General features: G+C 51.5%; 1 protein-coding gene across 5 annotated transcripts in view; it reads right to left on the reverse strand.

The window, feature by feature from the left end:
- Nucleotides 1–5,641: 5,641 nt before the first annotated feature.
- Nucleotides 5,642–26,954, reverse strand: part of C6H1orf167 (chromosome 6 C1orf167 homolog) — a 185,829-nt gene continuing 164,516 nt past the window's right edge. For 2 of the 5 annotated variants that reach the window (XM_068238751.1, XM_068238752.1), the window contains exons 11-14: nt 19,641–19,803; nt 15,026–15,158; nt 10,278–10,388; nt 5,642–6,450 (exon numbers count right to left, since the gene is read on the reverse strand). In XM_068238751.1, coding sequence (XP_068094852.1) covers nt 6,385–6,450; nt 10,278–10,388; nt 15,026–15,158; nt 19,641–19,803 — 473 coding nt within the window. In that variant the 3' untranslated portion in view covers nt 5,642–6,384. Of the gene's footprint in view, nt 6,451–10,277; nt 10,389–15,025; nt 15,159–19,640; nt 19,804–26,954 lie in introns of those variants that run through there. The other 3 variants (XM_068238753.1, XM_068238754.1, XM_068238755.1) reach the window with 3 other exon arrangements.

Here is a 26,954-nt window from a genome sequence, read left to right on the forward strand (position 1 = left end):
CAGCCAGCTCTTCAACCTTGGCCAGCCAGACAGCACAGCCAGCAACCTGAACCAACGTTTTTTCTGTGGACGACGGAGGAAGATCAGGATATGCTTGTGTGAGGCGTCATGACTGCGCTCTTCCTTGTGTGAGGATTTGGAGGAAGGCTGTGTCCTCCCTGCCCACCACAGGAGCTGCTGCTGGAGGCGGGAATGCTCCTCCCACTACAGCTGCTGCTGGAGGCAGGAAATGCCCCACCCACCACAGGAGCTGCTGCTGGAGGTGGGGATCCTCCTCCCACTACAGCTGCTGCTGGAGGCAGGAAATGCCCCTCCCACCACAGGAGCTGCTGCTGGAGGTGGGGATCCTCCTCCCACTACAGCTGCTGCTGGAGGCAGGAAATGCCCCACCCACCACAGGAGCTGCTGCTGGAGGTGGGGATCCTCCTCCCACTACAGCTGCTGCTGGAGGCAGGAAATGCCCCTCCCACCACAGGAGCTGCTGCTGGAGGTGGGGATCCTCCTCCCACTACAGCTGCTGCTGGAGGCAGGAAATGCCCCACCCACCACAGGAGCTGCTTCTGGAGGTGGGGATCCTCCTCCCACTACAGCTGCTGCTGGAGGCAGGAAATGCCCCACCCACCACAGGAGCTGCTGCTGGAGGTGGGGATGCTCATCCCACTACAGCTGCTGCTGGAGGCAGGAAATGCCTCTCCCACCACAGGAGCTGCTGGAGGCAGGAAATGCCCCTCCCACCACAGGAGCTGCTGCTGGAGGTGGGTATGCCCCTCCCACCACAGAAGTTGCTGCTGGAGGCGGGGTTCTCAGGCTGCTGCTGATTTTTGGTTGCCTGGAGACAAGCTTTAGCATAGGATACTTTGAGGTGAGCCTGCCATGTTACAGAACATACTGGGGAAGTCATGCCTTACAGCCCTGAGAGAGGCTCATCCACTGTCTATACAGACTGCCCCTCACTTTCCATGTCCCCCTAGATTATACAGAATATTATAAAGTGGGTGGGGGTGTCTTTCTGCACACTCAGAGGAAATGGGCGGGGTCATGGAAGTGGGAGGAATCAGCTCACTACTGGAAAGTGGGTGGGGCTATTCTGTGCACTCATATGAAGTGGGCGGGGTCATATCTACACACAAAGGAAGTGGGTGGGGTTGTCTTCCTGCACATGGCCTCTCCTCGCAGCGCCCCCTGCCTCTCATGTAGGTGATTTGAGCCGTTTAGTGAAATGCTAAGTTCTGAATTCCATGTATTTTGGAACTGGGCCCATACATATCCAAGCTGCATGCAAGCTATAGATATCAGCATGTCATTGGCCGGTTTTGTGGGGGAGGAGTTTGGACATCTGCAGCTGACACTCGCACAGGAAGCCTGACCCTCCTGCTGCTGCCACCGCAGTATTATTACTTTGTGACATGACTGGTTCCCTTCTGAAGCTTGGAATTGTACAGGGAATGTAGTCTGAAATATTTTGTATTTGTAAGAGGGTGTGAAATACAGCAGAAGGTTTGATTTTATGTTGTTTCTTTATTTCTATTAAGTCCTTGAGATGGCAGAAACAAGAGGGGGTGTCACGTTGCCCCCCCCCCCACCCCCGCCGCCTGTCTCTCTGACCGCACATCCATGTCCCAGCCCCCGGGGGCCACGATCCACCGTATATACTCAACCATGAGGCAAGAAATGTAGGACTGGCTCCTAGTATAAAGTGTGGGGATCGGCTTATACACGAGTCAGTCTTGAATCTCTCCACTTATAGCCTGTGGGGTAGTGGCCTCTCTCTCCTGCCCCCGCTCCGCCCCTGCGCGCAGCACCAAATTACCAGCAAATCTCACCCCCCCATGACCCAAAGTGGGGCCACATCTCTCTATTCCCCTCCCCCCACAAGTAAAATGCTGAGTGCCACAGCAGAAGCTGCCACAATCCACCACCAGAGGCAGCGTCCTCTCTTCTCTTCTGGCTCCCCCATTCACATCCCCCGCTGAGGGGTCTTCGGGAGCCAAGTCCTCCTGAAGACAGGCTGCGCACATGCGAGGGCGCGCGCGTGCGCAGTGTAGAGCGGCCCATCTTCGGGAGCACTCAGGCTCCCGAAGCATATCCGAAGCCTCCCTTCGGCTGGGAGACAGCGGTACTTGACCGAAACGTTTGAATACCGCTACGGGGGTGCCAGGACAACAGCGGGGACCAGGAGAGGGAGTTCTCTATGGGACCCAGAGCCTCCCTCTCCTTAGGTGAGTATCTGACTTTTTTTTATTGTAAAACGGGTTCCCATTAGCTTTAATGGTGCATGTGGGCCCCTGGAGCAGTTATTAGCTGCACTTTGGGGACCAGGAGGGGGTTAATGGCTGCAATACTTCATGCACTGTGGTCATTAACCCCTCCCAGTCCACAAGTGCAGCCATTAACTTTGCTGGGTAGTCTTATACCTGAGTCATTTAAAAAAATCCACCTTATCAGGGTCACATATTGTGGTCGACTTATGCATGGGCTAGACTTATATTCGAGTATATACCAGCCAGCTGAGATTTGGTGAAAGAAGATGCGGAAGGTGTACATACACGTACAATCACTGTACATACAATCACTGTGATGGTTACATGGTAAACAGAAATTGTGCTGATGAGAGATTTAGTTGCAAATGCCTATGCTACATCCTGCAAAAGTTATGCAGACAAGCTGGTTCCTAGGCAACCATATAATCTCTATGGTATGGGCTCAGAGGTGAGGGTTGGCTTTCTGTGTGTACTCAGGAGCAGGAGGATCAGCCTTCACATGATTTATTTACAAGAGGAAAAAAGAGCGCATTACAGGATAACTAACAAATGAACCTGATGTAGCAGCAGCTGACATGGGGGTACAGCAGGAAGTCCTCGGGTATCAGGTGGGCCTGTTTCCAGCCTTTGGATTTAGGAGTCCAGCATAGCCTTCCTCCTATGGACTCTGCAGATGGGAGACCAACATGTTCTCACAGCTCCTCCTCCTAAAGAACTAAAGCCAGAGGAATATGGAAGCTTCCATATAAATTTCCTTTTAAGCTATACCAGTTGCCTGACTCTCCTGCTGATCCTGTGTCTCTAATACTTAGCCCTAGCCCCTGAACAAGCATGCAGATCAGGTGCTCTGACTAAAGTCAGACTGGATTAGCTGCATGCTTGTTTCTGGTGTGAATCAGTCCTGCTGATCTCTTTGGCTGCAGTAGTGTCTGACAGGCAACTGATATTGTTTAACAGGAAATAAGTAGGGCAGCCTCCATACCTCTCTCACTTTTGATTCCCGTTCAGTAACTCCGCACTATATCATTTTCAACCTACGGTTCTGAGGCACCGGAAGAGACAAGATGGAGGATTCCGTATAAAGGGGGGGGGGGGGGTGATATGGAGCCGTCTCCCACAGGTAAGTGAATGCTTCCTGCAAACTGTTTATGAACTGGGAGGTTCATTTGATAAGTTTTCAAAATTTCCTGCACATGGACCCTGATCAAAGCTTTAACATGAAAATCTGCAGCTAACTGGGGCTTCCTGCAGCCCACAGGTCCCCCGGCGTCCCGAGTCCCCTCTGGGGCTTCCTGCAGCCCACAGGTCCCCCGGCGTCCCGAGTCCCCTCTGGGGCTTCCTGCAGCCCACAGGTCCCCCGGCGTCCCGAGTCCCCTCTGGGGCTTCCTGCAGCCCACAGGTCCCCTGCGTCCCAAGTCCCCTCTGGGGCTTCCTGCAGCCCACAGGTCCCCTGGCATCCTGAGTCCCCTCTGGGGCTTCCTGCAGCCCACAGGTCCCCTGCGTCCCGAGTCCCCTCTGGGGCTTCCTGCAGCCCACAGGTCCCCCGGCGTCCCGAGTCCCCTCTGGGGCTTCCTACAGCCCACAGGTCCCCCCGGCGTCCCGAGTCCCCTCTGGGGCTTCCTGCAGCCCACAGGTCCCCTGCGTCCCAAGTCCCCTCTGGGGCTTCCTGCAGCCCACAGGTCCCCCGGCGTCCCGAGTCCCCTCTGGGGCTTCCTACAGCCCACAGGTCCCCCCGGCGTCCCGAGTCCCCTCTGGGGCTTCCTGCAGCCCACAGGTCCCCTGCGTCCCAAGTCCCCTCTGGGGCTTCCTGCAGCCCACAGGTCCCTCGGCGTCCCGAGTCCCCTCTGGGGCTTCCTGCAGCCCACAGGTCCCCCTGCATCCCGAGTCCCCTCGAGTCCCCTCTGGGGCTTCCTGCAGCCCACAGGTCCCCCCGGCGTCCCGAGTCCCCTCTGGGGCTTCCTGCAGCCCACAGGTCCCCTGCGTCCCAAGTCCCCTCTGGGGCTTCCTGCAGCCCACAGGTCCCTCGGCGTCCCGAGTCCCCTCTGGGGCTTCCTGCAGCCCACAGGTCCCCCTGCATCCCGAGTCCCCTCTGGGGCTTCCTGCAGCCCACAGGTCCCCCTGCATCCCGAGTCCCCTCTGGGGCTTCCTGCAGCCCACAGGTCCCCCGGCGTCCCGAGTCCCCTCTGGGGCTTCCTGCAGCCCACAGGTCCCCCCGGCGTCCCGAGTCCCCTCTGGGGCTTCCTACAGCCCACAGGTCCCCTGGCATCCCGAGTCCCCTCTGGGGCTTCCTGCAGCCCACAGGTCCCCCGGCGTCCCGAGTCCCCTCTGGGGCTTCCTGCAGCCCACAGGTCCCCCGGCGTCCTGAGTCCCCTCCGTGCTCCTCGCGGGTTATGGGGGGCACAGGAGGAAGCTCCAGGTAAGTGCAGATTTTCATTTTTAAAGCTCTGATTAGAGTCCCTTTAACCCTCCTGGCGGTATGAAAAATTCCGCCAGGAGGCAGCGCGGCAGTTTTTTTTTTTTTTTAAATCGTAGCGAGCCCAGGGCTCGCTACATGATAGCCGCTGCTCGGCGGCATCCCCCCGCCCGCTTCGATCGCCTTCGGCGATTTCCGATCAGGAAATCCCGTTCAAAGAACGGGATTTCCTGGAGGGCTTCCCCCATCGCTATGGCGACGGGGCGGGATGACGTCAGCGACGTCGTTGGGAGTCCCGATCCACCCCTCGGCGCTGCCTGGCACTGATTGGACAGGCAGCGCACGGGGTCTGGGGGGGGGGGGGCGCGCCGCAACGGATAGCAGCGATCGGGCGCGGGGTGGCGGCGATCAGTGTGCTGGCGCAGCTAGCAAAGTGCTAGCTGCGTCCAGCAAAAAAAAAAATTAAGAAAATCGGCCGAGCAGGGCCTGAGAAAACCTCCTGCGCGGCTTACCCCGAACTACGGTCAGGGTTACCGCCAGGAAGGTTAAAGCAGATCCAAGATGAAAAACTAACTATAACAAGTAACTTGTCTATATATCTTATCTAACGTTTACACAGCAAATCCAGCTGCAACCAAGTTCAACAGGCAAGCTGATAGCATCTCCAACCCTCAGCCTGTGGAAAATGTCACTCCTCCCCTCTGCCTCTGAAATCTCTGGCTAGTAACCTCCTCCTGCCCAGACAGCTCCCATAAGCCCTTGCTACGGTGCCAAGGCACTCTGGAGAAACTGTGGGCGAGGCTTGTTTAGTTTATAGGGAATCAGAGTATTTAAAGTATTTGGCTTGAGGCATGCCCTATAAACTATATAAAAGGAACACAATTATGCAACGAGTAAAAGTATATCTCACATCCACTTTAAAAAGAGTGTTGACTTGTCTAAGGTAAGTTCATAATTGTCAAATCCAAAAAATTCCATGTTATTTAATTACAGTATGAGAATGCATAAAATATAAAATCAGTTTGTGTTTCGGGAGGAAGTTTGAGTCCAGTGTTATACATGGTGAAATATCCTCTTCGATGGAGGCTGGAATTCTGGCAGAGAGATGGGAGGCTGAAATTCTGGCAGAGAGGCGGGAGGCTGGGAATTCTGGCAGAGAGGCGGGAGGCTGGGAATTCTGGCAGAGAGGCAGGAGGCTGGAATTCTGGCAGAGAGATGGGAGGCTGGGAATTCTGGCAGAGAGGCGGGAGGCTGGGAATTCTGGCAGAGAGATGGGAGGCTGGAATTCTGGCAGAGAGGCAGGAGGCTGGGAATTCTGGCAGAGAGATGGGAGGCTGGGAATTCTGGCAGAGAGGCGGGAGGCTGGGAATTCTGGCAGAGAGGCGGGAGGCTGGGAATTCTGGCAGAGAGGCGGGAGGCTGGGAATTCTGGCAGAGAGGCGGGAGGCTGAAATTCTGGCAGAGAGGCGGGAGGCTGAAATTCTGGCAGAGAGGCGGGAGGCTGGAATTCTGGCAGAGAGGCGGGAGGCTGGAATTCTGGCAGAGAGGCAGGCGGGAGGCTGGGAATTCTGGCAGAGAGGCGGGAGGCTGGGAATTCTGGCAGAGAGGTGGGAGGTTGGGAATTCCTCTGGCAGAGAGGCGGGAATTTTTTTTCCTAGAATGCTGCAGACTCAGAATGCTCCTCCCACATAATCAAGGTCATATGGACTCATCAATTTCCCGAGACACCTCCCAGCAGCTTCCTACAGGCTGTCCGCTGCCGCCATCTTGTCAGGACCTGGGACAAATAAGAGAATCATTGTGTGACTAGGCTGCAATCACAAATTGTGTCTCATGTTACGTACATTTGTATTATCTTGTTTTTAATCCATTTTATCTGCATCTGAGTTTTGTGTCCGTCTTATGCCGGCACACACCATACAATTTTCTGTCAGATTTACCAGCCGGATCGATTATTTCCATCATGTCCGATCTGAATTTTGATCGATTTCCATAGAAGGGAACGGAAATCATTCGGAAAATCAATCAAAATTATGATCGGACATAGTGGAAAACAATTGATCTGGCAGCTAAATCTAACAGGAAATTGTATGGTGTGTGCCGGCATAAGAGACACAAAACTCAGATGCAGATAAAATGGATTAAAAACGAAAATACAAATGTACGTAGCTTGAAAATGAACCAATCGCATTCCACCTTGTTGAGATTTGATTGGTCCATTTTCAGTCCTTCATCAAACTCAGATATTTTTTGCCCATCAGCAACTCGGGGGTCAGTAGCTTATAAAATGGTGCCCTGTGTGATGCATTCGCCATTTTCCATATCAAATACGTCGTATCTCATTTACAGTGTGACGGCAAGGGGTTAACTTTCCAACTATCACAGGCAGGACACAGATAAGGTGGCCATACACTGGTCGATTTGCCATCAGATCGACCAGCTGACAGATCCCTCTCTGATCCAATCTGATTAGAGAAGGATCGTATGGCTGCCTTTACTGCAAACATTGTGAATCGATCTCGGCATAAAATCGATTCACCATCTGTGAAGCTGCCGGCGCCCCCCCCCCCCCCCCCCCCCCCCCATACATTACCTGCTCCGTCAGCGCGTCGCTGCTGCTTCTCTGCTGAGCTCCGGCAGGCTTCACTTCTTTCTGTCCAGGGAAGTATAAATAGTAGAGCGCCCTCTACTGTTTAAACTTCCTGTCCGGACAGGAAGAAGTGAAGCCTGCCGGAACCCAGCGGAGGAGGAGCAGCAGTGACAGCGGGGATGCGCGCCGGCCGGATCAGTGAATGTATTGCCACAATCGATGCACTCCTGACCCGCCGGCGATTGAGCGAAATCTTCTGCACGGACGGGTCGACAGGAACAATCGATTTCGGATGGAAATTGATCGTTTGGTCAGTGTTTGCGCAACGATTTCACATCAGATTCTATCACAGTGATCGAATCTGCTGTAGATCGGCGGGAAAATCGTTAGGTGTATGGGCCCCTATAATTAGATTACATCTTATCAAAAGCCTTCCTGGGCTTTAATACCCCATGGATCTGGCATTGGCCCCTAATAATCGATCTCTCATCCCAGACTAGGTGACGCCAGCAATATTTGCACCTCTGTATGTAGTAAAGTCTGACACTGATGCCATCAGTTTCCCTCACACAGCTGCTCTACAAGCAGGACAGCTGAACTGGCATACACCGCTGAATGAATCGCTTGGACAGGAAATATTCTACAAACTATTGCTCACATACTGAGGGGTTTCCAGGCAGACCGCACATCCAGCTACTGAGGAATAAAGGTTCTCAGTAATACTTTATGGTTCAACTACTTACTATCCCAGTAGCAGAATATCTCGCCCCGCAGGACTTGATCTCCTGTAACCCTTGTATGTATTACACAGTACACAGGAGGAATAAAGTGTGTGGAGGACATCTAGTGGCCAAATATTAAAATATTGCAAGAAACTATCAGGCAGGGAACACACTTAGGGCTTGATTCACAAAGCGGTGCTAACTGTTAGCACGCCTGTGAAAACCCCCTTAGCACGTCTAAACAAGCTTTTCGCGCATAAAACTTTATGTGCGTACTGCACAGAGCGCAGGGCGCTCCGCGCGAAGTGCCCATTAAAGCCTATGGGACTTAGCGCGCGTAAAACTTTGCGCGCATAAAACTTTGCACGTGCAAAGTTAGCGCGCGATCTGATTGAGAAATCCGGTGCTAACCTACTTAGCACCCTGGTTAGCGTGTCTAAAGACTTTAGACGTGCTAAGTAGGTTAGCACCGCTTTGTGAATCAAGCCCTTAGCAGGATGGCACACGCTTTCCCCATAGCACATAGTGTAAAACGCATGCGCAACGCATGAGTCTTCTGCTATGGGCGGTTTTTCCATGTGTGTTTTTGCGTTTCCATTAATTCTTATATAACAAGTAAAAATAAACCATTCTCAGATTACTTTTTACCTTATTTAGGCAAAATGCATGAAATGAAAGCATTGCTTGCAGAACGCATGCGCTCTGCACACAGGATGCACTCTTTGTGCAGCCCATAGACTAGTATGTGCGTTTTCTAAAACAAATGTGACCCGGGCACCACAGACCTCTGCTGTCCATCTACTGACACTGGCCACTGAGCTTATGGCCATCACCATGGAGACCAGCAGTATAAAATAAAAGCGTCATGCCTGGAGCACCATTGTGTGGTTGTGTAGCGTGGCTTTTAGGCCACAATTCTTCCATCACAACCTCTCTTAGCCAGACAGCACCTTGGTCACACAGGCTTCTGCCAGATCTCAGCAATGGAAAGTGACCATGATAGGTCTGTGGTCCTCAGCGTTGCCCGTGTCTCCTTCAAAGCAGTTTTATACCCCCTCTGTCTTGCCATAACGTATGATCGGTGACTTCAGTCTTGTCATAACGTATGACCGGTGACCTCAGTCTTGCGATAACGTATGACCGGTGACCTCAGCCTTGCCATAACGTATGACCGGTGACCTCAGTCTTGCGATAACGTATGACCGGTGACCTCAGTCTTGCCATAACGTATGACCGGTGATTTCAGCCTTGCCATAATGTATGACCGGTGACCTCAGTCTTGCCATAACGTATGACCGGTGACCTCAGCCTTGCCATAACGTATGACCGGTGACCTCAGCCTTGCCATAACGTATGACCGGTGACCTCAGTCTTGCCATAACGTATGACCGGTGACTTCAGTTTCGCCATAACGTATGACCAGTGACTTCAGTCTTGCCATAACGTATGACCGGTGACCTCAGTCTTGCCATAACGTATGACCGGTGACCTCAGTCTTGACATAACGTATGACCGGTGACCTCAGTCTTGCCATAACGTATGACCGGTGACCTCAGTCTTGCCATAATGTATGACCGGTGACCTCAGTCTTGCCATAATGTATGACCGGTCACCTCAGTCTTGCCATAACATGACCGGTGACCTCAGTCTTGCCATAACGTATGACCGGTGACCTCAGTCTTGCCATAATGTATGACCGGTGACTTCAGTCTTGCCATAACGTATGACCGGTGACCTCAGTCTTGCCATAATGTATGACCGGTGACCTCAGTCTTGCCATAACATGACCGGTGACCTCAGTCTTGCCATAACATGACCGGTGACCTCAGTCTTGCCATAACGTATGACCGGTGACCTCAGTCTTGCCATAATGTATGACCGGTGACTTCAGTCTTGCCATAACGTATGACCGGTGACTTCAGTCTTGCCATAATGTATTACTGGTGACCTCAAACGGTCTTCCAATCCAGAGTTGGGTTGTTCCTCACACAATTTTAAACCTCCTACTTGACATTTTTGGTCTCCGTTAATGACTTTGATAACCATTAGCACCTGTTTGGTATAACAGATTATTCATACACCTGACAATGATCTTACATAATCCCTGCCTGTGTGTAACGATGAGAATTGATGCTGTTGTGAAGGCGAAAGGCTCGTCACACCAGATATTGATTGGATTTGTATTGTTCTTGTATTTTGCATGTTGATGAGGTGTTCTTACCGTACATCATTTTCCACCCCTGGTAAAGCCTTTTATCCAGTAATAAATAATATATATATGTAATACTTTACGTTGAGGCACAGACGTCGCTCTTCGCGGGCCAGGAGGAGGGACAGCGTTCGGCTCTGCAGGTGGCTCCGCCTCCACTTCATCCAGCTATTCTCCAGCAGACGCTTCCTATCCTACAACGATAAGATTCGGTTATACCGGCCATCCATCTCCTAACGTGTACACATTACACAGCTAAGGCGGTCTGTAAAGATCCTTCTGGTAAGAATCTTCTGTGTGTACAGCCCCCCCTCCTCCGCCTACCCCGATGTGTGAGCAAGAGATCTGGCTGGATCGGGTCAATGGGGCCCTGCGATTGGCAGCGACTAGCAGCTGTCTGTGTTACTAGCTTTAGTCACTAGCCGTTCAAGCAGTAATTTTGGTGCCTGATGTGGCCAGTACCCAATAGGCTGCTACATAGTACTTAATGGTTGTAGCCAATTATGGTTGCTTGGCTACAACTACTGGTCGTTTGGGTGCCGGTTTCTAGGTAAGTTAAGGCAGTTATATTTTTTTTGGGGGGGGGGGGGTTAGGGGGTTAGGCATATATGTAGGGGGTCTTCTCCTTAGATAATTACAGTTGTGTTCAAAATTATTCAACCCCCAAAGCTGTAAAGGGTTTTAGGGAATTTAGTGTACATTTGTAATTGTGTTCAGAATTAAATCTTACAAGGACTTGTTAAAGAACCAAATGCAACTAAAATGAAAAGTGCTCCTGATGAGTCTTAATGACGAAACATGTCGGGCGGGGCCTAGGCACGGAAGTGCGAGTCTCCATTGAAGTCAGCAGGCGTGGGTGTACGGAACGGCGACCTGACCCGGAGAGGTGACCGCAGTGCGCACGGACACCACTCGCAGGGGATCTGTACGGCAGCCGGAGCCCAGCCTAACGGGGGAGAGACCGTGATAAAAACTCTATGCCCAGATAACAAGTCATCATATTGTGAGTGTAACAGCTTTTTATACTTATTACATTTGGATGGTTTTACACTATGTGAGGTTTTTCATTTGAGCCCTTAACCAGTACACCATCCAGCAGTGGCTGGATGGTGTACTGGTTAAGGGCTCTGCCTCTGACATGGGAGACCAGAGTTCGAATCTCGGCTCTGCCTGTTCAGTAAGCCAGTAATTCAGTAAGGAGTTCATTGGGCAAGACTCCCTAACACTGCTACTGCCTACTGAGTGCGCTCTAATGGCTGCCTCGCAAGCGCTTTGAGTCCGACAGGAGAAAGGCGCTATACAAATACTGCAATACTGCAATTATTATTATTATTATATCTTGATGCTTGGTGGTATTATATAAGAGATTAATCCTTGGTCAAGTGGAGGATCCAGAGGAGGTGGGGGACGGCCCTAAGTGTCCTGATGCGCTACTAGGCCTTATATAGGTCTTCTTATCTGGTGAGTCTGTTTCCTTATGGTGTGGTGGTGGATTATTGATTGAAGATACCACAGACGGCATATCGCTACAAAGCCATAGGACAACTAGACTGGGACTTTCTCTGAGCTGTCCTTGCATATTTACACTCGTTATCAGTTGTGTAGGCGCACCTTCTGTTGTTCTAGCAACTAAAATTACCTCAATTGTTTTTGTAATACAGTATTAAATGGTTTTTGTTGTTTTTTTTTTGTGATTTCTTCAGTGACAAAATTATTCAACCCATTAAAAACTACCACTCTTAAGAACAGAGGTTCATTCAAGTGTTTTCAATCAGGTATTGAAAACACCTGTGGATGTTAACGAGCAGCAATCAAGCATAATAAGCACCGATTGGGCAGATTTAAAATGACTATGATACTCAGCTCCTTCTAGACATTTACAGGTGTGTTTACAAACATGGTGAAGTCAAGAGAATGGTCCGGGAAGACAAGAGAAGAGGTGATTTCTCTTCACAAGAAGGGCAATGGCTATAAGAAGATTGCAAAGATGTTAAACATACCAAGAGACACCATAGGAAGCATCAGACATTCACAAATTCAAGGCAAAGGACACTGTTGAAATGCTACCTGGTCGTGGCCAGGGCCGGGCCGAGGCATAGGCTGGAGAGGCTCCAGCCTCAGGGCGCAGTGTAGGAGGGGGCACAGAATTCATTCAGCTGTCATTCCTAATTGTGTTTGAAGCAGAAATAAATAAGAAAAGGGGATACATAGCAGTGACTGCAAGCCAGATAACTAGATATTAAGGTGTTGGGGAGGTTGTGGGCCCTGTGGCGTCTCTTAGTCTAATAGCAATCAGTGTGTGACGGCAGTGGTGGGGGGGATGGAGGGGCGCACTTTGGTGTCTCAGCCTTGGGTGCTGGAGGACCTTGTCCTGCCTCTGGTCGTGGCAGAAAGAAGATGCTGACTTCGACTGTTGTGCGCTACCTGAAGCGCAAAGTGTGACTGCTGAGAAACTGAAAAAAGATTTGTCAGATGCGGGTACTGAAGTTTCGGCTCAGACAATAAGGCGCACACTGCGTAATGAAGGCCTCCATGCCAGAACTCCGAGGCGCACCCCCTTGCTGTCTCCATAGAATAAGAAGAGTTGACTGCAGTATGCCAAAAGTCATGTGGACAAACCACAAAAGTTTTGGGATAGTGTTCTGTGGAGTGATGAAACAAAATTAGAACTGTTTGGGCCCATGGATCAATGGTATGTTTGGAGGAAGAACAAGACCTATGAAGAAAAGAACACCTTGCCTACTGTGAAGCATGGTGGGGGGTCAATCATGCTTTGGGGCTGTTTTGCTTCTGCAGGTACAGGGAAGCTTCAGCATGTGTAAGGTACCATGAATTCTCTTCAGTACCAGGAGATATTGGATGAAAATGTGATGCAGTCCGTCACAAACCTGAGGCTTGGGAGACGTTGCACCTTTCAACAGGACAATGATCCCAAGCACACCTCCAAGTCCACTAGAGCATGGTTGCAGATTAAAGGCTGGAACATTCTGGAGTGGCCATCGCAGTCACCAGACTTAAATCCCATTGAGGACCTCTGGTGGGACTTAGAGAAAGCAGCTGCAGCGCACAATCCTAAGAATGTGACTGAACTGGAGGCTTTTGTCCATGATCAATGGGCTAAGATATCCCGTAGATCGCTGCAGGACACTTGTGGCAAGCTATGCTTCATGTTTAAAAGTGGTTATAACTGGAAAAGGATGTTGTACTAAGTACTAAGAATGAATGTCACTTGGGGGTTGAATAAAACTGATAATGATGTGAGCACAGAAAAGACATTTGTGGTTATTTCATTATAAATGTTATGTTATATTTGTCTGACTTACAAGTGCCTCTTTGATTTAATTGTAAACAAGATGACTGAAATGATCAGAATCAATGTCAAACTGGCCAAAGCACTCAATTTCAGTGGGGGTTGAATAATGTTGAACACAACTGTATGGGGGGTAAGGTTTGGCAGTATGGGGGGTAAGGTTAGTGGGGGGGGGGGGGGCAGATTAGGTTAGGCATTAGGGAGGGGTCTTCTCCTTAGGCACTTATGTGCGTAGGTTTTGGAAGTAGGGTTACTGGGGGAAGAGGGGGGCGGATGAGATTAGGGTTAGGTAGGGGGTGTTCTCCTTAGGCACTCATGGGGGGTATGTTTTGGAAGTATGCAGGAAGGGTTAGAGATAGGCAGCTATAGGAGGGGTTAGGGTTAGGCACTTAAAGGATACCCGAGGTGACATCAAGAGATAGTCATGTGTATGTACAGTGCCTAGCACACAAATAACTAGGCTGTGTTCCTTTTTTTTCTTTCTCTGCCTGAAAGAGTTAAATATCAGGGATGCAAGTGGCTGACTCAGATAGGAAGTGACTACAGTGTGACCCTCACTGATAAGAAATTCCAACTACAAAACACTTTCCTAGCAGAAAATGGCTTCTGAGAGCAGGAAAGAGATAAAAATGGTTGTAAGTTCATACATTTTAGCTCTGGCATACTTCAATTGATGTGTCATTGAGTAAAAACAAAAAAACAGTTGAAAGTTAAAAAGTAAATTTAAAAATAAAATAAAACTGTGGAATATCTTAAAACTGCTGCGGCGTCGTACTGTGTACTCCCTCCATACCCCTCCCACTCCATTGTGCTCCACTCATTGTCCCGCCTTACCCCGCCTACTCCATTGTGCTCCACTCATTCTCCCGCCTTACCCCGCCTACTCCATTGTGTTCCACTCATTGTCCCGCCTTACCCCGCCTACTCCATTGTGTACCACTCATTTCCTCTCCTTACCCCTCCCGTCACCCCCCCCCCTAAGCAACAGTACATGTCGCTAGCCTGCAGGCTGGAGACATGTCTGTACAGCATTGATTCCCAACCCTGCCAATGATCACATGCCCACCAGTGATGTATACAGTACAGCAGTGACATCACTGCCCCCAGTGAGGTATACAGTACAGCAGTGACATCACTGCCCGCCAGTGAGGTATACAGTACAGCACTGACATCACTGCACCCCAGTGAACTATACAGTACAGCAGTGACATCACTGCCCCTAATAAGGTATACAGTACAGCAGTGACATCACTGCCCCCCAGTTAGGTATACAGTACAGGAGTGACATCACTGCCCCCCAGTTAGGTATACAGTACAGCAGTGACATCACTGCCCCCCCAGTGAAGTATACAGTACAGCAGTGACATTACTGCCCCTAATAAGGTATACCTTAAAGGGGTGACATCACTATTGTAATGTTATTGGATGCGTTTCAAGTATTAGTTTGTAGCAGAATAATAAATCAAGTTATCAGAGTTGGGGGTGTAGGTTGGGGGCTGCAGCACATTGCCGGATACTCACCAGCTCCTGTGCAGCTTGCAGGCCCCTGTGCAGCCCCGACCAATGCAGCCACACCAACCACCGCCTCCTCCGCTCCATCTCATGCCAAAACTGCTGCAGCATCTGTGACAGGTCAGCTTCATTCTCCTGATTCCTGCAGGCAAATAAGAGTTACTTCTGAAAAAATAAGAGAATTACTCCGGATAGAGAAGAGGAGAGTTCCTCAGGAGAGAATAAGAGAGTTACTCCCGAGAGAATAAGAGAATTACTCCGGGGAGAATAAGAGAGTTACTCCAGAGAGAATAAGAGTTACTGTGGAGAGAATAGGGAGAGTTACTCCAGAGAGAATAAGAGAGTTACTCCAGAGAGAATAAGAGTTACTGTGGAGAGAATAGGAGAGTTACTACAGAGAGAATAGGAGAGTTACTACAGAGAGAATAGGGAGAGTTACTCCAGAGAGAATAAGAGTTACTGTGGAGAGAATAGGAGAGTTACTACAGAGAGAATAGGAGAGTTACTACAGAGAGAATAGGGAGAGTTACTCCAGAGAGAATAGGGAGAGTTACTCCAGAGAGAATAAGAGAGTTACTCCAGAGAGAATAAGAGTTACTGTGGAGAGAATAGGAGAGTTACTACAGAGAGAATAGGAGAGTTACTCCAGAGAGAATAGGGAGAGTTACTCCAGAGAGAATAGGAGAGTTACTCCGGAGAGAATAAGAGTTACTGTGGAGAGAATAGGAGAGTTACTACAGAGAGAATAGGAGAGTTACTACAGAGAGAATAGGAGAGTTACTACAGAGAGAATAGGGAGAGTTACTCCAGAGAGAATAAGAGAGAGTTACTACAGAGAGAATAGGAGAGTTACTACAGAGAGAATAGGGAGAGTTACTCCAGAGAGAATAAGAGAGGGTTACTCCAGAGAGAATAGGGAGAGTTACTCCGGAGAGAATAGGGAGAGTTACTCCGGAGAGAATAGGGAGAGTTACTCCGGAGAGAATAGGAGAGTTACTCCGGAGAGAATAAGAGAGTTACTCCGGAGAGAATAAGAGTTACTCTGGGGAGAATAAGAGAGTTACTCTGGGGAGAATAAGAGAGTTACTCCAGAGAGAATAAGAGAGTTACTCCGGAGAGAATAAGAGAGTTACTCCGGAGAGAATAAGAGAGTTACTCCGGAGAGAATAAGAGAGTTACTCCGGAGAGAATAAGAGAGTTACTCTGGGGAGAATAAGAGAGTTACTCCGGAGAGAATAAGAGAGTTACTCCAGAGAGAATAAGAGAATTACTCCGGGGAGAATAAGAGAGTTACTCCAGAGAGAATAAGAGAATTACTCCGGGGAGAATAAGAGAATTACTCCGGGGAGAATAAGAGAATTACTCCGGGGAGAATAAGAGAGTTACTCCAGAGAGAATAAGAGAGTTACTCCGGAGAGAATAAGAGAATTACTCCGGGGAGAATAAGAGAATTACTCCGGGGAGAATAAGAGAGTTACTCCAGAGAGAATAAGAGAGTTACTCCGGAGAGAATAGGTAGAGTTACTCCGGAGAGAATAGGGAGAGTTACTCCGGAGAGAATAAGAGAGTTACTCCCGAGAGAATAGGGAGAGTTACTCCGGAGAGAATAAGAGAGTTACTCCCGAGAGAATAGGGAGAGTTACTCCGGAGAGAATAGGGAGAGTTACTCCAGAGAGAATAAGAGAGTTACTCCGGAGAGAATAAGAGAGTTACTCCCGAGAGAATAAGAGAATTACTCCGGGGAGAATAAGAGAATTACTCCGGGGAGAATAAGAGAATTACTCCGGGGAGAATAAGAGAGTTACTCCGGAGAGAATAAGAGAGTTACTCCGGAGAGAATAAGAGAATTACTCCGGGGAGAATAAGAGAATTACTCCGGGGAGAATAAGAGAGTTACTCCAGAGAGAATAAGAGAGTTACTCCGGAGAGAATAGGTAGAGTTACTCCAGAGAGAATAGGGAGAGTTACTCTGGAGAGAATAGGGAGAGTTACTCCGGAGAGAATAAGAGAGTTACTCCCGAGAGAATAGGGAGAGTTACTCCGGAGAGAATAGGGAGAGTTACTCCGGAGAGAATAAGAGAGTTACTCCCGAGAGAATAGGGAGAGTTACTCCGGAGAGAATAGGGAGAGTTACTCCAGAGAGAATAAGAGAGTTACTCCGGAGAGAATAAGAGAGTTACTCCGGAGAGAATAAGAGAGTTACTCCCGAGAGAATAAGAGAATTACTCCGGGGAGAATAAGAGAGTTACTCCAGAGAGAATAAGAGAGTTACTCCGGGGAGAATAAGAGAATTACTCCGGGGAGAATAAGAGAGTTACTCCAGAGAGAATAGGGAGAGTTACTCCGGAGAGAATAGGGAGAGTTACTCCAGAGAGAATAGGGAGAGTTACTCCGGAGAGAATAGGAGAGTTACTCCGGAGAGAATAGGGAGAGTTACTCCGGAGAGAATAAGAGAGTTACTCCAGAGAGAATAGGGAGAGTTACTCCGGAGAGAATAGGAGAGTTACTCCGGAGAGAATAGGGAGAGTTACTCCCGAGAGAATAGGGAGAGTTACTCCGGAGAGAATAGGGAGAGTTACTCCAGAGAGAATAAGAGAGTTACTCCGGAGAGAATAAGAGAGTTACTCCAGAGAGAATAAGAGAATTACTCCAGGGAGAATAAGAGAGTTACTCCAGAGAGAATAAGAGTTACTCCGGAGAGAATAAGAGAGTTACTCCGGAGAGAATAAGAGAATACTCCGGGGAGAATAAGAGAGTTACTCCAGAGAGAATAAGAGTTACTCCGGAGAGAATAATAGAGTTACTCCGGAGAGAATAAGAGTTACTCCGGAGAGAATAATAGTTACTCCGGAGAGAATAAGAGAGTTACTCCGGAGAGAATAAGAGAGTTACTCCCGAGAGAATAAGAGAATTACTCCGGGGAGAATAAGAGAGTTACTCCAGAGAGAATAAGAGAGTTACTCCCGAGAGAATAAGAGAATTACTCCGGGGAGAATAAGAGAGTTACTCCGGAGAGAATAAGAGTTACTCCGGAGAGAATCAGAGAGTTACTCCGGGGAGAATAATAGTTACTCCGGAGAGAATAATAGAGTTACTCCGGAGAGAATAATAGTTACTCCGGAGAGAATAAGAGAGTTACTCCGGAGAGAATAAGAGTTACTCCAGAGAGAATAAGAGAGTTACTCCCGAGAGAATAAGAGAATACTCCAGAGAGAATCAGAGAGTTACTCCAGAGAGAATCAGAGAGTTACTCCAGAGAGAATAGGGAGAGTTACTCCAGAGAGAATAGGGAGAGTTACTCCGGAGAGAATAGGGAGAGTTACTCCGGAGAGAATAGGGAGAGTTACTCCGGAGAGAATAGGGAGAGTTACTCCGGAGAGAATAAGAGAGTTACTCCAGAGAGAATAGGGAGAGTTACTCCGGAGAGAATAGGGAGAGTTACTCCAGAGAGAATAGGGAGAGTTACTCCGGAGAGAATAGGAGAGTTACTCCGGAGAGAATAGGGAGAGTTACTCCGGGGAGAATAAGAGAGTTACTCCGGAGAGAATAGGAGAGTTACTCCCGAGAGAATAGTAGAGTTACTCCAGAGAGAATAAGAGAGTTACTCCAGAGAGAATAAGAGTTACTCCAGAGAGAATCAGAGAGAGTTACTCCAGAGAGAATAAGAGAATTACTCCAGAGAGAATCAGAGAGAGTTACTCCAGAGAGAATAAGAGAGTTACTCCGGAGAGAATAGGGAGAGTTACTCCGGAGAGAATAGGAGAGTTACTCCGGAGAGAATAGGGAGAGTTACTCCGGGGAGAATAAGAGTTACACCCCCGAGAGAATAAGAGAGTTACTCCAGAGAGAATAAGAGAGTTACTCCGGAGAGAATAGGGAGAGTTACTCCGGAGAGAATAGGAGAGTTACTCCGGAGAGAATAGGGAGAGTTACTCCGGGGAGAATAAGAGTTACACCCCCGAGAGAATAAGAGAGTTACTCCGGAGAGAATAAGAGAGTTACTCCCGAGAGAATAAGAGAGTTACTCCCGAGAGAATAAGAGTTACACTGGAGAGAATAAGAGAGTTACTCCGGAGAGAATAAGAGCGTTACTCCGGAGAGAATAAGAGAGTTACTCCCGAGAGAATAAGAGAGTTACTCCCGAGAGAATAAGAGAGTTACTCCGGAGAGAATAAGAGAGTTACTCCCGAGAGAATAAGAGAGTTACTCACGAGAGAATAAGAGTTACACTGGAGAGAATAAGAGAGTTACTCCGGAGAGAATAAGAGAGTTACTCCCGAGAGAATAAGAGTTACACTGGAGAGAATAAGAGCGTTACTCCGGAGAGAATAAGAGAGTTACTCCCAAGAGAATAAGAGAGTTACTCCCGAGAGAATAAGAGTTACACTGGAGAGAATAAGAGAGAGTTACTCCGGAGAGAATAAGAGAGAGTTACTCCAGGACTAGGTAAAGCAGGGGACTGAGAGGACGCCTCATCACTGCCCCCCTCTGGACTAGCTAGAGCAGAGGACTGAGAGGACGCCTCATCACTGCCCCCCTCTGGACTAGCTAGAGCAGAGGACTGAGAGGACGCCTCATCACTGCCCCCCTCTGGACTAGCTGGAGTCATCCATAAACATGCTACCTGCACCGTGCATCCTCTGGACTGGACAATGGCTCTGGAGATCCGCTGTCACCCTGACCAGCCTCGTCCATCCTTCCATGCCTTCTGTAGAGCAGCAACCAGTGGTGGAACGCACTCTGTACAAGCCCTCCATCCCGGCAGTGATTCGCCAGCCCTGAGCTTCCTGCAGACAATCAGGAGAGGAAGAATGTAACTCCTCCAATAATCTGCTCAATAATAATAGTTAATGAATGGATCGTGATAACAGTGATTAGCCCACAATTGTGCAAACAATACAACCTGATTGCATCTGTCCCCCCCACACACACACACACACACTCGCTGCTGGGAGCAAGGCTGAAGGGTGCCTCTGTGACAATCTTGGGAAAGACTGATGGAATCTTTCAAATAAAAAAAAAGCATATAAGTCGAGAAATGTAGGTGTGATTAGTATGAGTAGTGTGTGTACTAATAGTGACATTCCCGTTTGCAGCAATGTACCCAGCGGTAAGTAATACTTTAAAGGAAAGGAAATGCCAAGACAACACAGGTGTGAAAGTCCTGGCCACAACAATTACCAAGGAAAGGAGGCAGGAGGGAAATACTGGGCTGCAGGAAAGGGGTGAATAATTGCAGCACTTGGGGGTCTGGAGGAGGTATTGGCTGCATTTAAGGGACAGGAGGGGTTAATGGCTGCAATACTGTATGCCGTGCAGTCATTAACCCTTCCTGGGCCCCAAGTGCAGCCATTAACTTCGCTGGGTAGACTTATACTTGAGTCAATAAAAAAAAATTCCAGCTCAAGAGGCTTAAATATTGGAGTTGGCTTATACACAAGGTTGACTTGTATTCGAGTATATAAGGTAATTAAAGTGAAACTTAGGTGAACCTAAATAAAAAGGGTTTCACTAACCTGGGCCTTCTACCCGCGCCATCACAGAACGACCCTCCGGTCCCCCACCATGGCTGATTTTCTATTTGGGTGACAGAGCCAGTCGCCTGTGCAGCCCTGGCTGTGTGTCCCCTCAATCACGCTTCCGCATTCGCAGTATGAGATTTCCTCGTACTTTGCATGCGCAGGACACTCGCAGCGCAAGTTAAAACTCCCCAATATCAAAACTCGGCCACTGTAGGATCGTTCAAAAACGGCGCGGGCACAGGGCGGCTGCAGGAGTGTTCAGAGACGGCGCATGCACAGGGAGGCTGCAGGGGGCCAGGGGATCGTTCAGAGACGGTGCGGGAACAGGGCAGCTGCAAGAGTGTTCAGAGACGGCGCGGGCACAGGGCGGCTGCAGTAGTGTTCAGAGACGGCGCGGGCACAGGGTGGCTGCAGGAGTGTTCAGAGACGGCGGGCACAGGGCGGCTGCAGGAGTGTTCAGAGACGGCGCGGGCACAGGGCGGGTGCAGGAGTGTTCAGAGACGGCGCGGGCACAAGGCGGCTGCAGGAGTGTTCAGAGACGGCGCATACACAGGGCGGGTGCAGGAGTGTTCAGAGACGGCGCGGGCACAGGGCGGGTGCAGGAGTGTTCAGAGACGGCGCAGGCACAGGGCGGCTGCAGGAGTGTTCAGAGATAGCGCGGGCACAGGGCGGTAGCAGGAGTGTTCAGAGACGGCGCGGGCACAGGGCAGCTGCAGGAGTGTTCAGAGATGGCGTGGGCACAGGGCGGCTGCAGAAGTGTTCAGAGACGGCGTGGGCACAGAGCGGCTGCAGGAGTGTTCAGAGACGGCGCGGGCACAGGGAGGCTGCAGGAGTGTTCAGAGATGGTGCGGGCACATGGCGGCTGCAGGAGTGTTCAGAGACGGCGCGGGCACAAGGCGGCTGCAGGAGTGTTCAGAGACGGCGCATACAAAGGGCGGGTGCAGGAGTGTTCAGAGACGGCGCGGGCACAGGGCGGGTGCAGGAGTGTTCAGAGACGGCGCAGGCACAGGGCGGCTGCAGGAGTGTTCAGAGATAGCGCGGGCACAGGGCGGGTGCAGGAGTGTTCAGAGACGGCGCGGGCACAGGGCGGCTGCAGGAGTGTTCAGAGATGGCGTGGGCACAGGGCGGCTGCAGGAGTGTTCAGAGACGGCGTGGGCACAGAGCGGCTGCAGGAGTGTTCAGAGACGGCGCGGGCACAGGGAGGCTGCAGGAGTGTTCAGAGATGGTGCGGGCACATGGCGGCTGCAGGAGTGTTCAGAGACAGCGCGGGGACAGGGCGGGTGCAGGAGTGTTCAGAGACGGCGCGGGCACAAGGCGGCTGCAGGAGTGTTCAGAGATGGCATGGGCACAGGGCGGCTGCAGGAGTATTCAGAGACGGCGCGGGCACAGGGCGGGTGCAGGAGTGTTCAGAGACGGCGCGGGCACAAGGCGGCTGCAGGAGTGTTCAGAGATGGCATGGGCACAGGGCGGGTGCAGGAGTGTTCAGAGACGGCGCGGGCACAGGGCGGGTGCAGGAGTGTTCAGAGACGGCGCAGGCACAGGGCGGCTGCAGGAGTGTTCAGAGATAGCGCGGGCACAGGGCGGGTGCAGGAGTGTTCAGAGACGGCGCGGGCACAGGGCGGCTGCAGGAGTGTTCAGAGACGGCACGGGCACAGGGCGGCTGCAGGAGTGTTCAGAGATGGCGTGGGCACAGGGCGGCTGCAGGAGTGTTCAGAGACGGCCTGGGCACAGAGCGGCTGCAGGAGTGTTCAGAGACGGCGCGGGCACAGGGCGGCTGCAGGGGACCGGAGGATCGTTCAGAGACGGCGCGGGCACACGGAGGTTGCAGGGGGCCGGAGGATTGTTCAGAGATGGCGCGGGCACAGGGCGGGTGCAGGAGTGTTCAGAGATGGCGCGGGCACAGGGCGGGTGCAGGAGTGTTCAGAGACGGCACGGGCACAGGGCGGCTGCAGGGGACCGGAGGATCGTTCAGAGATGGTGCGGGCACAGGGTGGCTGTAGGGAGTTGGCAGAACCCTCAGGTAAGTGAAACCCTTTTTTTTAGGTTCACATAAAGAGGAACTCTAGTGAAAATAATTTCATGAAAAAGTTCTTCATTTTTACAATTATTATGTATAATGATTTAGTCAGTGTTTGCCCAGTGTAAAATCTTTCCTCTCCCTGATTTACATTCTGACATTTATCACATGGTGACATTTTTTCCTGCTAGCAGGTGATGTCAGTGAAAGTAGGCAGTTGGACCCAGCTGTAAACAGCTGCTATTTCCCACAATGCAATGAGCTTCACAGACAGGAAACTGCCAGGACCTAGGGCCTGACATCACCCTGTGGGAGGGGTTTCACCACAATATCAGTCATACAGCGCCCCCTGATGATCCGTTTGAGAAAAGGAAAAGATTTCTCCTAGGAAAGGGGGTATCACCTACTGATTGGGATGAAGTTCAATTCTAGGTTACGGTTTCTCTTTAAAGAAAACTGTAACTACAAAAAATTCCGCTGGTGGGTACTCACCTCAGTAGGTTGAAGCCTCCGGATCCTATTGAGACTTCCACCATCCTCCTTAGTCCCACGTCGGTCTCGCTGTGCCCCTCCGAACAGCGGGGATGTAAATATTTACCTTCCCGGCTCCAGCGCAGATGCAGTATCGGCTCTCAGCCTTGGAGATAGGCGGAAATACCCGATCACTGTCAGGCCACCCTCCTGCTGCACTATACTCTGCATTTACACACTAAGCTAGGGTAGTGCAGGAGGGGGATGGGGACAGGTAGGATGGTCACACAGGCACAGTGCTGGACTCCAGCGGAGAGGTGAGAGCACAGCTTCTGCTGCACTATACTCTGCATTACACACTAAGCTGGGGGAGTGCAGGAGGGGGATGGGGACAGACAGGATGGTCACACAGGCACAGCACTGGACTCCAGCGGAGAGGTGAGAGCACAGCTTCTGCTGCACTATACTCTGCATTTACACACTAAGCTCAGGGAGTGCAGGAAGGGGATGGGGACAGACAGGATAGTCACACAGGCACAGCACTGGATTTCAGCGGAGAGGTGAGAGCACAGCTTCTACTGCACTATACTCTGCATTTACACACTAAGCTCAGGGAGTGCAGGAAGGGGATGGGGACAGACAGGATAGTCACACAGGCACAGCACTGGATTTCAGCGGAGAGGTGAGAGCACAGCTTCTACTGCACTATACTCTGCATTACACACTAAGCTGGGGGAGTGCAGGAGGGGGATGAGGACAGACAGGATGGTCACACAGGCACAGTACTGGATTCCAGCGGAGAGGTGAGAGCACAGCTTCTGCTGCACTATACTCTGCATTTACACACTAAGCTGGGGGAGTGCAGGAGGGGGATGGGGACAGACAGGATGGTCACACAGGCACAGCACTGGACTCCAGCGGAGAGGTGGGAACACAGCTTCTGCTGCACTATACTCTGCATTTACACACTAAGCTGGGGGAGTGCAGGAGGGGGATGGGGACAGACAGGATGGTCACACAGGCACAGCACTGGATTCCAGCGGAGAGGTGAGAGCACAGCTTCTGCTGCACTATACTCTGCATTACACCCTAAGCTGGGGGAGTGCATGAGGGGGATGGGGACAGACAGGATGGTCACACAGGCACAGCACTGGACTCCAGCAAAGAGGTGAGAGCACAGCTTCTGCTGCACTATACTCTGCATTTACACACTAAGCTGGGGGAGTGCAGGAGGGGATGGGGACAGATAGGATGGTTGCACAGCACTGTACTCCAGCGGAGAGGTGAGAGCACAGCTTCTGCTGAACTATACTCTGCATTTACACACTAAGCTGCAGGAGTGCAGGAAGGGGATGGGGACAGACAGGATGGTCACACAGGCACAGCACTGGACTCTAGCAGAGAGGTGAGAGCACAGCTTCTGCTGCACTATACTCTGCATTTACACACTAAGCTAGGGTAGTGCAGGAGGGGGAAGGGGACAGACAGGATCGTTGCACAGGCACAGCACTGGACTCCAGCAGAGAGGTGAGAGCACAGCTTCTGCTGCACTATACTCTGCATTTAAACACTAAGCTAGGGTAGTGCAGGAGGGGGGTGGGGACAGACAGCATGGTCGTGCAGGCACAGCACTGGACTCCAGCAGAGAGATGAGAACACAGCTTCTGCTGCACTATACTCTGCATTACACACTGAGCTGGGGTAGTGCAGGAGGGGGATGGGGACAGACAGGATGGTCACACAGGCACAGCACTGGACTCCAGCGGAGAGGTGAGAGCACAGCTTCAGCTGCACTATACTCTGCATTTACACACTAAGCTGTGGGAGTGCAGGAGGGGGATGGGGACAGACGTGATGGTCGCACAGGCACAGCACTGGACTCCAGCAGAGAGGTGAGAGCACAGCTTCTGCTGCACTATACTCTGCATTTACACACTAAGCTGGGGGAGTGCAGGAGGGGGATGGGGACAGACAGGATGGTCACACAGGCACAGCACTGGACTCCGGCAGAGAGGTGAGAGCACAGCTTCTGCTGCACTATACTCTGCATTTACACACTAAGCTGGGGGAGTGCAGGAGGGGGATGGGGACAGACGGGATGGTCGCACAGGCACAGCACTGGACTCCAGCGGAGAGGTGAGAGCACAGCTTCTGCTGCACTATACTCTGCATTTACACACTAAGCTGGGGGAGTGCAGGAGGGGGATGTGCAACGCAATGCTACAGGATCAACGGGTGATTTATCTCAGAGACTCCCTGTATTATGCATCCACCCTATACGGCACATGGTTTATATTATTCAGGGTGTGGGTGTTTGTTGGGGGGACAGCACTTCTTGCCTGGAGTGACAGAAAGGCTAGAAACACCCCTGCCTGCACTGGTCAGGGCAGGATGTGGCTCTGATCTCAGTGGCTATGGGCCCCGCACAGGTCAGGAATCGGCCCATACAGAGCAGAGTGTGGCTGATCTCAGTGGCTCTGGGCCCCGCACAGGTCAGGAAGCGGCCCATGCAGGGCAGGGTGTGGCTGATCTCAGTGGCTCTGGGCCCCGCACAGGTCAGGAATCGGCCCATACAGAGCAGGGTGTGGCTGGTCTCTGTGGCTCTGGGCCCCGCACAGGTCAGGAAGCGGCCCATACAGGGCAGGGTGTGGCTGATCTCAGTGGCTCTGGGCCCCACACAGGTCAGGAATCGGCCCATACAGGGCAGGGTGTGGCTGGCTGATCTCAGTGGCTCTGGGCCACGCACAGCTCAGGAATCGGCCCATACAGGGCAGGGTGTGGCTGATCTCAGTGGCTCTGGGCCCCACACAGGTCAGGAATCGGCCCATGCAGGGCAGGGTGTGGCTGATCTCAGTGGCTCTGGGCCCCGCACATGTCAGGAAGTGGCCCATACAGAGCAGGGTGTGGCTGATCTTAGTGGTTCTGGGCCCCGCACAGGTCAGGAAGCATCCCATACAGGGCAGGGTGTGGCTGATCTCTGTGGCTCTGGGCCCCACACAGGTCAGGAATCGGCCCATACAGGGAAGGGTGTGGCTGGCTGATCTCAGTGGCTCTGGGCCCCGCACAGCTCAGGAATCGGCCCATACATAGCAGGGTGTGGCTGATCTCAGTGGCTCTGGGCCCCACACAGGTCAGGAAGTGGCCCATACAGAGCAGGGTGTGGCTGATCTCAGTGGCTCTGGGCCCCGCACAGGTCAGAAATCGGCCCATACAGGGCAGGATGTGGCTGATCTCAGTGGCTCTGGGCCCCGCACAGGTCAGGAATCGGCCCATACATGGCAGGGTGTGGCTGATCTCAGTGGCTCTGGGCCCCGCACAGGTCAGGAATCGGCCCATACAGGGCAGGGTGTGGCTGATCTCTGTAACTCTGGGCCCCACACAGGTCAGGAATCGGCCCATACAGGGCAGGGTGTGGCTGATCTCTGTGGCTCTGGGCCCCTCACAGGTCAGGAATCGGCCCATACAGGCTGGCTGATCTCAGTGGCTCTGGGCCCGCACTGGTTAGGAATCGCCCATATAGGGCAGGGTGGCTGGATAATCTCAGTGGCTCTGGGCCCCGCACAGGTCAGGAATCGGCCCATACAGGGCAGGGTGTGGCTGATCTCAGTGGCTCTGGGCCCCGCACAGGTCAGGAATCGGCCCATACAGGGCAGGGTGTGGCTGATCTCAGTGGCTCTGGGCCCCGCACTGGTCAGGAATCGGACCATACAGGGTGGCAGGATGATCTCAGTGGCTCTGGGCCCCGCACAGGTCAGGAATTGGCCCATACAGGGCAGGGGGGTGGATGATCTCAGTGGCTCTGGGCCCCGCACAGGTCAGGAATCGGCCCATACAGGGCAGGGTGTGGCTGATCTCAGTGGCTCTGGGCCCCGCACAGGTCAGGAATCGGCCCATACAGAGCAGGGTGTGGCTGGCTGATCTCAGTGGC

Source organism: Hyperolius riggenbachi, chromosome 6, assembly GCF_040937935.1.
Source record: "Hyperolius riggenbachi isolate aHypRig1 chromosome 6, aHypRig1.pri, whole genome shotgun sequence".
Taxonomy (NCBI): Eukaryota; Metazoa; Chordata; class Amphibia; order Anura; family Hyperoliidae; genus Hyperolius; species Hyperolius riggenbachi.